At 43.3% G+C, this 12,213-nt stretch overlaps 1 protein-coding gene across 1 annotated transcript; it reads left to right on the top strand.

Annotated features, from left to right (window-relative positions):
* The first annotated feature begins 79 nt into the window (after nt 1-79).
* On the top strand, nt 80-11,433 carry cmya5 (cardiomyopathy associated 5). Its single transcript, XM_032515742.1, is given in 17 exon segments — nt 80-507; nt 1,408-1,589; nt 1,592-2,049; nt 2,247-4,389; nt 4,392-5,383; nt 7,566-7,661; nt 7,847-8,065; nt 8,163-8,185; nt 8,391-8,515; nt 8,633-8,767; nt 9,207-9,353; nt 9,573-9,720; nt 9,977-10,110; nt 10,231-10,348; nt 10,421-10,542; nt 10,545-10,596; nt 10,690-11,433. Coding segments are annotated over 17 exon segments (5,463 nt in total). The 5' UTR covers nt 80-391; the 3' UTR covers nt 10,943-11,433.
* The last annotated feature ends 780 nt before the right edge of the window (nt 11,434-12,213 follow it).

The following is a 12,213-nucleotide window of genomic DNA, read 5'->3' as shown; positions in this document are numbered from 1 at the left end:
GGGGAATTTTGATCTTAAAGCCATACTGGCTCATCCAGCAGGCACCGACTTTGATAAAGGTAATTTCCCCATATCTATAACAATCTTTTCAGAAGTTCAAAACCTAACTACTTCTTGGGTTGAGTGCACTAACAACAAACTCTTAAGACCCAGTAAGACCTACCTTTTCTCTGCTCTCTTCTCTAGCTCCACTCCCCTCCACCTTAATTCCCCACTGTGTTTATTTCTGTCTCTGGCTGAGTCAGAGGGACTGCTCCCAACTTAGAATGACACAAACAGGCAGACCAACTCTTCCGAAATCACAGTGGCTGAAAACGTCAAGAGGACTCTAAAATACACAGAAAAACAACATTGGGGACTGCAAAAGGGAAAGCTGGAAGTTTTTACCAAGATGGAGGAGTGTGAGAGTCTGGACTCTGAGATGACTGAGTTGCAGGAGCTTCAGAGTGAGGCTTCAGAGGCAATCAGCCAGGACGATGAAGACGAGGTGGAGGAACTGCAAAACAGGTGCTTTACACACTGGATCTTACAAGCTGAATAACCCTAATTGTGGCTTATGTTGTTTCCGTAAAGTGTCTTTTCTGCTGTGAGATCTTACTGTGAAATACATTGAATGGACTCTGTGAGAAACTAGATTATAGTCTTATTAATTTAAATACATTTTGCTTTAAAGAGAAAAAGAGAAGCCTCAAGTCTGTCTGCAGAGCCTGACTGGACCAGTGTCTCCAAGTGACATAAAGCAGCACTCATACATTTCAATTCCTAGAATAAATGACCATCTGTTCTTCTGTTCATACAAGGAATTGTCAGTGTGGAACTGCAGGCACTTCTATTCCAATATTTGACATTATTCACCATCCCATATTTTACATCTCATTTATCATGTTTCATACTGGGTGCTCTAGTTTTCCTTGCCATGTCATAAATAGTTGTAGACACTGATATGTTGCATGTATCTGGGAAGGCCAGGCATATCTTCTCTAATATTACATAAATGACGCTTTGGGACGTCACCTTGCTGTAACCCCGCAGGGGCTGAGCTGTACTGATAGGAGGAGGGACAGCTCAAAGCGCATTTGATGATTATTTCTTTGGCTTGTCGCTCGCATTGGCAGCCTGGCAGCAGACACCTGGTCTAATGCTGGAGATCTACACCTCTCAAGCAATCATCTTGAGAGTACACCAGCGGGAGTTGTTGTGTTTTCATCTTGGATTTGCTAATTTGCCTTAGGTGCAAAATGTAAATTGGCGGTGGTGGTGGTGGTTTTGGTTTCCATGCTGGCATCTCTTGCTCAGATTTGATTCATTGGTTTGTTCTCTGTTTGCATTTCCAAGAGCTGTGCCAAAAAGATCTGTTTAGTCATGTTCCATCTCTCCTCTACCTCTGGCCATTTCTCTCTCTTCCAGTCTGCGAGAAGTTGTCCAGGACCAGTCTGTGAAGCCCAAATTCCAGTGTCTGATGGTGGATCCGTCGTTCTCTATGGTAACTGTTCAAAGTGAGGACAGTGGTATTGTTTGGGAAACGGCCTCTAGCCGCTGCTCTACTCCCTGGGCCTCTGAGACCAGCTCCATCTCTGAAGCCTACAGCATGGAGGCTCTGGAGCCGCAGGAAAGATCACCATCGTCTTTGATGAGGAGAAAATCGTCCGCAGGAGGACAAGGTCTGGAGGAAGGAGCAGCAGGCTGGGGGACAGGTTATGCCGACCTGGTAGTTCAAGATCGGCTTCAGCGCTTGGAGTGGAGAGACCGGAGATGGCAGAGGTTTCCCTCCCAAATGTTAAACATGAGAAAACTGAACCAGAACCAGACTTGGAGGAAATCAAAAATAAGGATCAGCAGCTTTTTAGTTTGATTTCAGAAGGTTATGAGATTCTCAACATCAGAGTCCCTTCCAAACTTCCCACTGTGGACGAGGAAGAGAGCACAGAGTTGCAGGACAATTTGTCTTATTTGGACCAGACTTCAAAGATCAGGTCCCGAAACCACCATGACTGGACACTGCAACAGAACCATACCCTGCCAGAAGAGGGGGAAATAATGCATCAAGAGGTATTTATTGATTCATCTGATTGATTTGAGTGGTTGTGATAATGTGGTATTCCTTTTCTGACACTTTTCAACACTACTTTTGGGTTCATTTGCCTTTTTCTGCCATTCACATAGTGAATGTGTCTAGTAAATGTGCTGCTTTGAACACATAATAGTCCAAATTGATAGACTGATTGCTGATTGTGATCTTTTCTCAGCCCTCAAAGCAAGATTCTGCCGACACAGAGCTCAGACACACACCCTCTCAAAAAGAGAGCACCAGCGACATAGACTACTTTGAGAAGTTTACCCTGGTTGATGTGGTGGTTCCTGGAGAAGAAGCTCCAGAGCTGCAGGAGGAGGCAGAACAGCCTGCAGCAAAGCCCCAAGTGGAGGAGCAAAAGCCGGCTAAGGAGACAGCCACAGACCGCCCCTCTGCATCAGAGGACTCCTTTGTCTTTGTTACGGATGTGGAGATAGTTGGGGAACACCTGGATGAGGTCTTCTACGGAGAAGGAGCTCCTGTTGAGGCACTGCAGAGGAGAGAAGACAATGAGGCGGAGAGTGCAATGAGAAGGAGACGAGAGAGCCAGAGATCTGGGAAGGAAAATGGCTCAGCGTTGTTTGGGAGTGAAGAGACCATCCTCACGCCCATTTATATCTCCGCTGGACCCCCTAAGATCATTGACCTCATCCTGCTGGAAGAGCCCACCGCCATGTCCTTTATGTACTCAGACCTTTACGAAGACGCTGTAGGCGAGAGGACAAAGAGCGACGGGGAACACTCCGAGGCAGAGAGCGTGGCATCCGAGAAGACTTATAGGAGACGTTTGTCAGATTCAGATGAGGCTGATGGGTACCTGGAGAAGTTTATTTTGAAGGATGAAACTCCAGCAATGGAGCATCAGCCAGAATCAGTACAGGAAAAGAGGGAGGGGAGGATGATGTGGTCGCAGTCTGAGTTTGACACAACAGGATGTCTAACAAGACTGGACAGAGAAGAAGACAAGATAGAGGAAACAACAACTCAGGAAGTCAGTGTTGGAGATGACAGCAATGATTTACAATCAGCAACATTTGAAGAGAAAAGAGTAATAGTTACAGAGACCAAAAAGGAGATGGAGGAAATACAACTTTCCATGGGGACTGAAGAGCAGACTGTCAGAGAAGCCTTGGAAGAATCAGTTCAGGAGTCTAAACTGGAAGAGGATCAGATAGAGGATCTGGAGGTGACACGTGAGGTAAAGAGAGACCAGACTGAGCCTCCTGAGAGCAGCACTGATGGACCACTTGCTGAAACTCAGCAGGTGGACAGTAAAGTAGAGAAAACAGAGCAGAGTGAGGATCATCGTAGAGAAGTGCCACCAGAAACAACTAACATAATTGAAACTCAGCAGCCATGTCAGACACAAAAAGTGGTAGATAAAAACGCTCAGGTAGTTGTAAATGCTGCAGCGCCTTCCATCATCACTGAGAAGACTTTCTTTAAGGAGGCAGCTGCTGACACTGAAATGGTTGCTGCTGATGAAAAAGTAGTTACCGAGGCTATAGCAGAGGCCCCTGCTGATGCTAAAGATCTTGAGACTGAAAGACAGGAAATTGTTATCTCAACTAAACCAGCGGAAACAACTAGCATGATTGAAAGTGAGCAGCCACGTCAGACACAAAAAGTGGAAGAAAAAAGCGCTCAGGTGGTTGTGCATGCTGCCGAGGAGACAGCTGTGACAACGCCTGTAAGCAGCGAGGCACCTCCCATCATCACTGAGAAGACTTTCTCTAAGGAGACAGCTGCTGACACTGAGATTGTGGCTGCTAATGAGAAAGTAGTTACCGAGGCCATAGCAGAGGCCCCGGCTGAAGTGAAAGAACATGAGACTGATAGGCAGGAAATGCTCACCACTACGGAAATAGAGTCTTCCGCTGAAACATTACTGTGTGAGGAAAAAGAAGCAGCAGTCGTTGTTCCTGAAGATGTTGCACCCATTGAGGTCATCACTGACTGTGATTTTGCAGTACAGGCATTAGTGGAAGTCACTGAAAAAGCTGCAGATGAAAAAGAGATCCAAACTCAAGTTCAGATTGATCTTCGGGAAGTTACAAGTGTTGAGACAACAGATGTACACACATTTGAAGGAGAGGAGGAACATAAAGCTCTGGCAGAGGAAAGAACAGTTGAGAGCCAGTCGTCTGAATTTATTACTGAAGCTGATCAGGGGTCAGAGGTTAAAGCTGGGATTTCAAATCAAGTAACTCAACCGGTGTTGGCAGAAGAAGGGAAGACAGATTCAGATAAGAAACAGCTTAAACTTCTTGAATCCAAGCAGCATCAAAAAGAGGAGTCAGTAACAGACAATGAGCGATAACTGAAGCCAAAGATAAAACCCCCACTGAGGACACTGATGCTCAGGGGATGGTAAATGTGGGTGATGAGTTCATCCTTCTTGTCCCCAAAGGACAAGCTGTAGAGATGGACATAGCGATCAGTCAGTCAGAGAAGACTACAAGTGATGCAGTAGCTCTCTCTGAATCTGACAGCACATTTGAACATCTCATAACACCTGAAACCACCACAACATGCCCAGACACTCTTCAGGCCCCAAATGTAGAAACAATGACAGATCCTCAACTGGAAGTAAAACCTGACATTGTTTTAAATGAAGACGCACCACCCAGAAACGGGTTAGATAGGAGGTCTCCTATGGAGGAGGCCAACACAGAGGAGCAGAGAATGGACTGGGACTTTGAAGAAGATGAGGGCCACCTTTCCTCTCTGAGGAGCTCTACTCCCCAGACGGATTTGTCCGGGCTACAAAGAGAGGATATGAAGTCAGGAACTGCAGATGTAGAACAAAAAGCAGATATTCACAAGGTGGAAGATGCCCCAGAAACAAGCATTGTTACAGAGGATTCCAGCCCAGAGATTGATCTGCACAGAGAGGATATAGAAGCAAAGATAGAGCAAGATCAAGCAGTTGCAGAGGCTCCAGATGTGATTGCTGAGGAGCTTGAATACGAGATAATATCTAAACAGGATGCAAAAGATATGCCAGAACCTGAAACACAAAGAGATGCAGAGGAACCAAAACCGGAGTCAGGTCAGGACAAAGAAGAGAGGATGGAGGTAGAGACAGAGGAGAAAGTCTTGGATCTGCCCCCAGAAGAAGAGCTTATTGAGGCTGACTATGAAATCATCGATGCAGAGGAGCAGAGTCAGGCCCGACTGGCTGCTGAGCTCCAGGGGATGGACTGGTTCTGTCTCACCTGTGGCTGCCTGCTGTCCGAGGGGGACTATGAGTCTAGAGAGCATCACAGCCACAAAGTTGCTGCTGTGGACCAAGCCTACGAGGAAATCAAGGTAATGTTCTCTGTGAATGGGAACATGTTACATATATATTATATATATATATATATGCATTTACATTTACTTGAGTTTATATTGATGGTTGTCACAGCTTTTTAACCTCAATGCTGCTGGGCCTGGAGATCCGAGCCACTCTTTTACAGTTCACAAAACATTGTTTCATCACCTTAATACATTGATTCTTACCATTTCTGTTTGTCGTCTTAGAGACCCCAGCTGTAAAACCTAAATACAATGGATTTTCATTTGCACCATATCTAAATGGTGTTTAGAATAGGACCTCAAACCCAAACATTATTAATGTCACTGTGTATGATAACATACTGTACATTTTTTTATCTGTATTTGAAGGCTTGCTCCAACCTAAGTTAAATTCCTCGTATGTGTCTTCATACCAGGCGAACAAAGCTGATTCTGATTCTGATTCTGATTCTGATTCTGATACATCCAGTTGCCAGTTTATTAGATCCACCTAGTGACCTAGCTAAAACTAATGTAACACTGACTGAATCCTTTAAGAAGGTTATAAGGATTCAACTGTATGGCCATTTTGGACTTTGTGGTGCTATTAAGCTGTATTGTGTTATACTGACACGTTTTTCTATTTATTTGTCCAACCCATTTAATGTGGGTAGGCTTAACATCAGTATAATGCAATGTATTGCAAAACTACATACTCCAAAATGATTATAAATAAGTATAAAAATGTATTCTGTACCGGACAACTTTCAATGAATTTCCCTTTATTAAAAGTTGTAAATGACTACTGTAAACATTAATACATTTATCACATTAAAGTAAAATGTTAAGTTAACATGCAAAGTATTTGTATTATAATTAATAAAATAAAATAATTGAATATTACTCAATGGACATATAAAAAAGGTTGTAGCAAAATGTTAAAACATAGATTTAAAAGACTAGTTTAACATTTTGGGAGCCAATAACAACTCTTACCAAAATCTTTAAATGTTCCTTTTTAAATCAGATAACATGTTTTATTCTTTATTTTTTCTTTGTGACCCCAGAGGCTTCACAGCGTCTCCCAGATGTTTTGGTCATCTTAGCAGGCTGCAGCTGAAACAACACAGCAGTAGTTCACGTGTCTCATGGCATGCTGTATTCAAATAGCAGCTCATAATCATGCATTTTACCAGCATTTTTACAACACTCGGTTATGATCCCACACACGTTACTGGCATTAGCTCGGGTCATCAAAGGGCTCCTATGTTAGTCGGCTATGACTTTTCCATTCAGACTGCGTGCTCTTTGGATGCCGGCAGGCTGCGGCCAAGCACATTACATTGTTGTGATGTAATGGTCAGCTTTGATCTGTGGAAATGTCCAGTGTGACATCATCAAGTGGAGACTGATATGTGATCTGCTCACACACACACACACACACACACACACACACACACACACACACACACACACACACACACAATGTTCTCACTTACTAGCCATTCGGGTCAGTACAGGGTCAGCCATCTGCTTTTTTAAATCTGTTTTTGTTTGTTTTGTGTTTTTAAATTAATGGCATGGCACAGTCTAGCAAGCAAGACACATAAATGTTGTTTTCTTTTATTTGCAGTTTTCCAAAAAGCTTCTTTGTAGTTTTAAATGGAAATTCATGCCTTAGATATTTCATACACCAGGAACAAACTGAAGATGATCATATTTTTTCCAGATTACATTTGAACCGGGTCTTGTGCATGTGCGTGATATTACATTCATGTTAAATGTTGACAACTGCAATTAAGACAAAGATTAAAGCAGCCTATTCAGATACTCCACAGAGGGGAAATCAGACTCCAAAGAGGGGAAAATCATTCCAAGGTTACCAAAACAACACACACACACACACACCACACACACACACACACACACACACACACACACACACAACACACCACACACACACACACCTGACCTCTGATCTTAGCAGAGTGGTGGTCAGCCCTAAATGTGAGCTGTCAGGTTTGTTTTTTGTTGGGGGGGGGGGGGGATTGCCACCGTTCTTCCTTCTAGAATATCCTCCCTGATGATTCCCCTTAAAGGTGCAGTATGCAACATTTTATCCAAGTTTTTTTTTTTTATCACAGCATTATCTTGTTGTCAGAGGCTTTGGGATATAAACATGATATATTTACCTACAAGTGTGTATTGTTATCAGGAGAAGCTGAGTGACTGGATCTCAGAGCTTCAGGGGAGGTCAGAGAACATCGAGGACCTGGTGTCTGAGCTTGAACTGGCTTACAACTCTATAGAGGTAAAACAAACAGATTTCACATTTAATACTAACTGGGACGGACAATACCTTTTTTATTATTATTTGCCTAATATTAGCTCAGTATTTACATAACACTGACTCATTAATTGACATGATACACACTATTTCATGTGTGAATATTTGCAATTGTAATATCTGTTTTGTGTCCGTCTCCTCTCGACCAGGACCAGTGTGTGGAGAGCGAGGCAGCGATGCGGGTGCAGAATGAGGAGATGATGGCTCTGGTGATGGAGCAGTACAACGGCATGTCTATCAGCATGGAAGAGGAGAAGAAGGCCAAGCTGGAGCAGCTATATGACCAGATTGTCTCCTTCCAGGAGAGCATCGACTCCACCAAAGCCACTCTTGAAACCACGTCCAGAGAGGCTGACACTGACGCACGGGTACGTCCTGAGTTTTATTGATCAATGGTCTCACATTCGCCCAATGATTAGATATGACAAATCTGATAAATCCCTCTTCGTTCTGTTCTCCCACTAGTCACCTGAAGACATTCATGCAAGGTAATGCGCTTTCAGTGAATGGAGTATGAGCTAGTGTGGTTTTCTAACCAGATTTACTAGAATTGCTCTAGATAGTGATAACCAAACAGTTGGCTGCTTGACCTGCAGAGGTATAACCTATGCTTTGTCCAGCATATAGAAAATACATTTTCTAAACTGACCTGTGCTCATGGATAAAGAATAAATGCTGTGGTTGTGTGTTCAGTCTCAAGGCAGCTCTGGACTCAGCCATGTCACTGGAGCTGGGTCCCAAGGGACTGCTGGTGTTCGAGGACTATGCCAAGGGCAACACTTCCAGCTCTCACCTCGCACAGCGCAAGGGAATCCCAGGTACGTCTGGTGTAATCATATCTTTTTCAGATACGCCTGACATTTACAAGCCGTCTTGTGCCATGTGCATGTATGTGGCAAATATGAATCTTGTATGTTTCCTGGTCTGTACCTCAGTGCCTCAGAAACCTACGCTGCAGCCTCAGGAGCCAGGCTCAGCCACCAGCACTAGTGTCACTGTTTACTGGAGGGTCAACCCTGGAGATATCATAGACTGCTTCCAGGTCTACTGCATGGAGGATCCACAAGGAGGTAAATACTTTCAGGATGGTGTTACTAGGAAAAAGGAAAAAAGTTCAAAGTGCTTTTTTTTTTCTACTTCAGAATTCAAATTGATATACTGTTTAAATAAATGACATTTAAAAGATGTTTTAAATTAAAATGCAATTTGTTCAACTTTTTTTTTACATATACACATTGTATGGCATATCATCTTGTTGGATTTATAGTAGGGGTATAGATGTTGTTGATATGGAAAATCAACCAGTGGGTCCCTGAGCAAGACAGTTAACCCCTGTTTGCTCCGGAAGCGTGCAAACCTTTGACTTATATAGCTTATTGTAAAACGCTTTGAATAAAAGTGTCCGTTAAATGACATGTAATTTAATGTAGCCTGATATGAAATTTGACTGAGTTGCTAAATACCTCCATACCAACATGGTGCATGTGCTGTGGCTGCTGTTGTCCACAGCTGTGTCAGAGGAGTACCGCGTGACAGTGAAGGAGAGTTATTGTGTCCTGGAGGAGCTGGAACCTGACAGGACATACAAGGTGTGGGTGATGGCTGTCAACTATACAGGCTGCTCTCTGCCCAGCGAGAGACTCTCCTTCAGAACTGGTCAGTCTGCTCACTGGAGCTACAACAATACAACAAACGACTGTCTGATAAAACTGTAGAGCATCATTTTATTCTTTCCTGGCATTGTGAAGGGAGTTTAGATTGATCATTTCTGTTATATTACAGTAGCTATATTTGTTGGGGGTTGAGAAAGACCTTTAAAAAATTAACAAAAGTTAATTTCAAACTATCACTGACATTGTGTTGTTTTTGTCGCAGCCCCATCAGTGCCAGTGATTGATACCGAGCGTTGTACGGTCATGTGGGATTCAGCCACGCTGCGGTGGAGCTCAACAAATCAGACTCCCGAACAGAGTTACACCCTTGAGTACTGTCGCCAGTATGAACTGGAGGGGGAGGGGCTGAGGTGGGTTTTTGGTTTGAACAGATAGGTATACGTATAGATGGGTGGGAATGTAATTTAACCGTATTAGGAATGACAGTCAATTTGATTTAAAACAAACTAATACAAACAGTACATGCCTCTGACAAATGATGTAAAGACATAATTACCACTGCCCAAACGAGCTGGACAAAAATCTACATTAAAATATTTTATACATGTACTAAGGTTGATTGCTTTAATCTGTATGTGTGCATGTATGTGTGTGTGACACTTGTAGGTCCCTCTCAGGCATCAAAAGCTGTGAACAGAGGGTTCTCCTGCAGCCTAATGAGAATTATCTGTTTTACATCAAAGCTGTGAATGAGTCTGGAGCCAGTGAACAGAGCGAGGCTGCCCTCATTTCCACCAAAGGTAACAAAACACACACAAACACCCACGTGTATTAAAAATACAAAACCAGTACAGAATTCCTTGTAAAATATCTTCATGTTTTTATGTTTTTCATATTCTCTTACCTGTTACTGTTTTCAGGGACAAGGTTCCACCTGCTGAAGGAATCAGTTCACCCTGCCCTGGAGCTGTCGGTGGACCAAACCACCCTGCACTACTCTCAGGACGCACATGAAAACACACCATCTACAGACAATAGGTAGGTTTGACTCAGCTCCTACCACTCAACCTTTTAAACATTTTTGTAAACCAGAGGTTGTGTGTTTTCTAGGTGTCCATCCATCCTGGGTGAGTTGTTGCCAGCACAAGGGCAATACTACTGGGAGACCCTTGTGTCAGGGAGCACAGCTTACAGGCTAGGAGTGGCATACAGCACACCAACAGAAGCAGCCCACCGGGAGAAAACAGCCTGTCATGGTGTTTGCAGTGTATTCCTACACCATCAGGGTATGCATAAAGCAACACGCCCCTCCATATACTCTACTTCCCGTCACTGTTCTGGTCTAAACCCTGCTTTCTTTTCTCTCTTTGTCTGTCCAGCTGCAGGTATCAGATGCTCCACAATGAAGTTCAGTCCAGTGTGTTTGTGGTTGAGATGCCTGAGCGAGTGGGTACTCTCCTGGATTACCAGCTTGGTCGTTTATCTTTCTACAATGCCCAAAATGGTCAGTTGTTAGGCACTTTCTGCCAGCGCTTCACCCAGCCGTGCCACCCTACCCTGGCCCTGGAGATGCCGGGCAGCCTGGAAGTCAGCATGGTGCTGGAGATGCCGGAGTTTACCAAGGACAGCTAGCTCTGCTATCTGCCTTACACACTGAGGAGTTTACAGTTCATGTTGGACATATTTTCATTTGAATGATCTTACTGTATTATAACTGATGGCCACCATTGCATTACTGAGAAAGGTGCAGATATGGCAGGACATAAAATATACTCATATCAGAAGATATACTGGGTCCTAGTCTTTTAACGAGGCCTCATTCATGAGCTTGTGTGTTCTAGTGAGATCCAACCATATTGAAGTCAAACACACTGTATCATTACTGAGACAAACAATAGAGTTTGTCCACACGTTTATAGCTCCAAGAGACATACTGTGGAACTTTTGAACTGCAATTCATGTTGTGAATTTGTGTAAATAACCTTTGTAAACAGATGTGATCTCTTCTATATTTAACGTGTGACTCGCAACAAGTGGAGATGGCCTGTTTTCCTTCCTTTGTCTTGTAAACTGATTTTCATGTCTGAGTTGAATGAACATGTTTATTTTTCTATTTGCAAAAATGGTCTGCTTGTTTGTTTTCAGCTCATTAGCTTTCAAACCACCAGGGGGCCTCTGTACTCCATTAGTTGCAATACTTGCTCAAAATCAGGCACCAATTCATGTCTGCCACCAGTCCTTACAACTTCTGCAAAATCTATCTTGCATTTAGAGTCCAGAATGCTTTTGATGACTTACAGCTGCTGTTGATGGGAGCCGTACACCTTGCTGACAAAGATAAGAAATGTCATTTCACAATAATTACTGAACTATTTTCCAGGCACTTGTACCTTCTCTTTTTCTCTTGGACACCTTTCCCCATTTCTGAGAAAACAGAGAGATGAGAGGGAGAGGAGGGGTGTGTGGCAAACACATGCAGACCATCAGGCATCAGCCGGAATTTGAAGGAGAGCTCTTTGAAAAGTGACTGGGACTGATAAGACTTTGGGAAGTTGGAACAATTTTTCTTGTAGCTAAACTCAGGAAGGCTCTATTTCTGTTACAGCGGAAAATTAGGACCCAGTCTCACTGCTGCAGACTTGGCACTGTTTTCATAGTTTTCATTGTACAAACGATTATTTGTCTAACCCAGAAAGACAAACCAGGATGACAATAGCGTTGTTAAATCACTACAATTGAAAATATGCAAACACTTTAGACATTTGCACACAATTGACAACAGATCCAAATGTGCTATTTATTTCCCTTCACCGCGCTTATTAAACAGCCAGCCAAGAGAAGTCTCAGCGGGGGTCTCTACCTCATGTAACCGATGACTACGACAATATCGTATGTCAAGTATG

Source organism: Etheostoma spectabile, chromosome 5 (assembly GCF_008692095.1).
Source record: "Etheostoma spectabile isolate EspeVRDwgs_2016 chromosome 5, UIUC_Espe_1.0, whole genome shotgun sequence".
NCBI lineage: Eukaryota > Metazoa > Chordata > Actinopteri > Perciformes > Percidae > Etheostoma > Etheostoma spectabile.
Note: the sequence above shows the minus strand (reverse complement) of the source record. Positions and strands in the feature narration are given on the sequence as shown.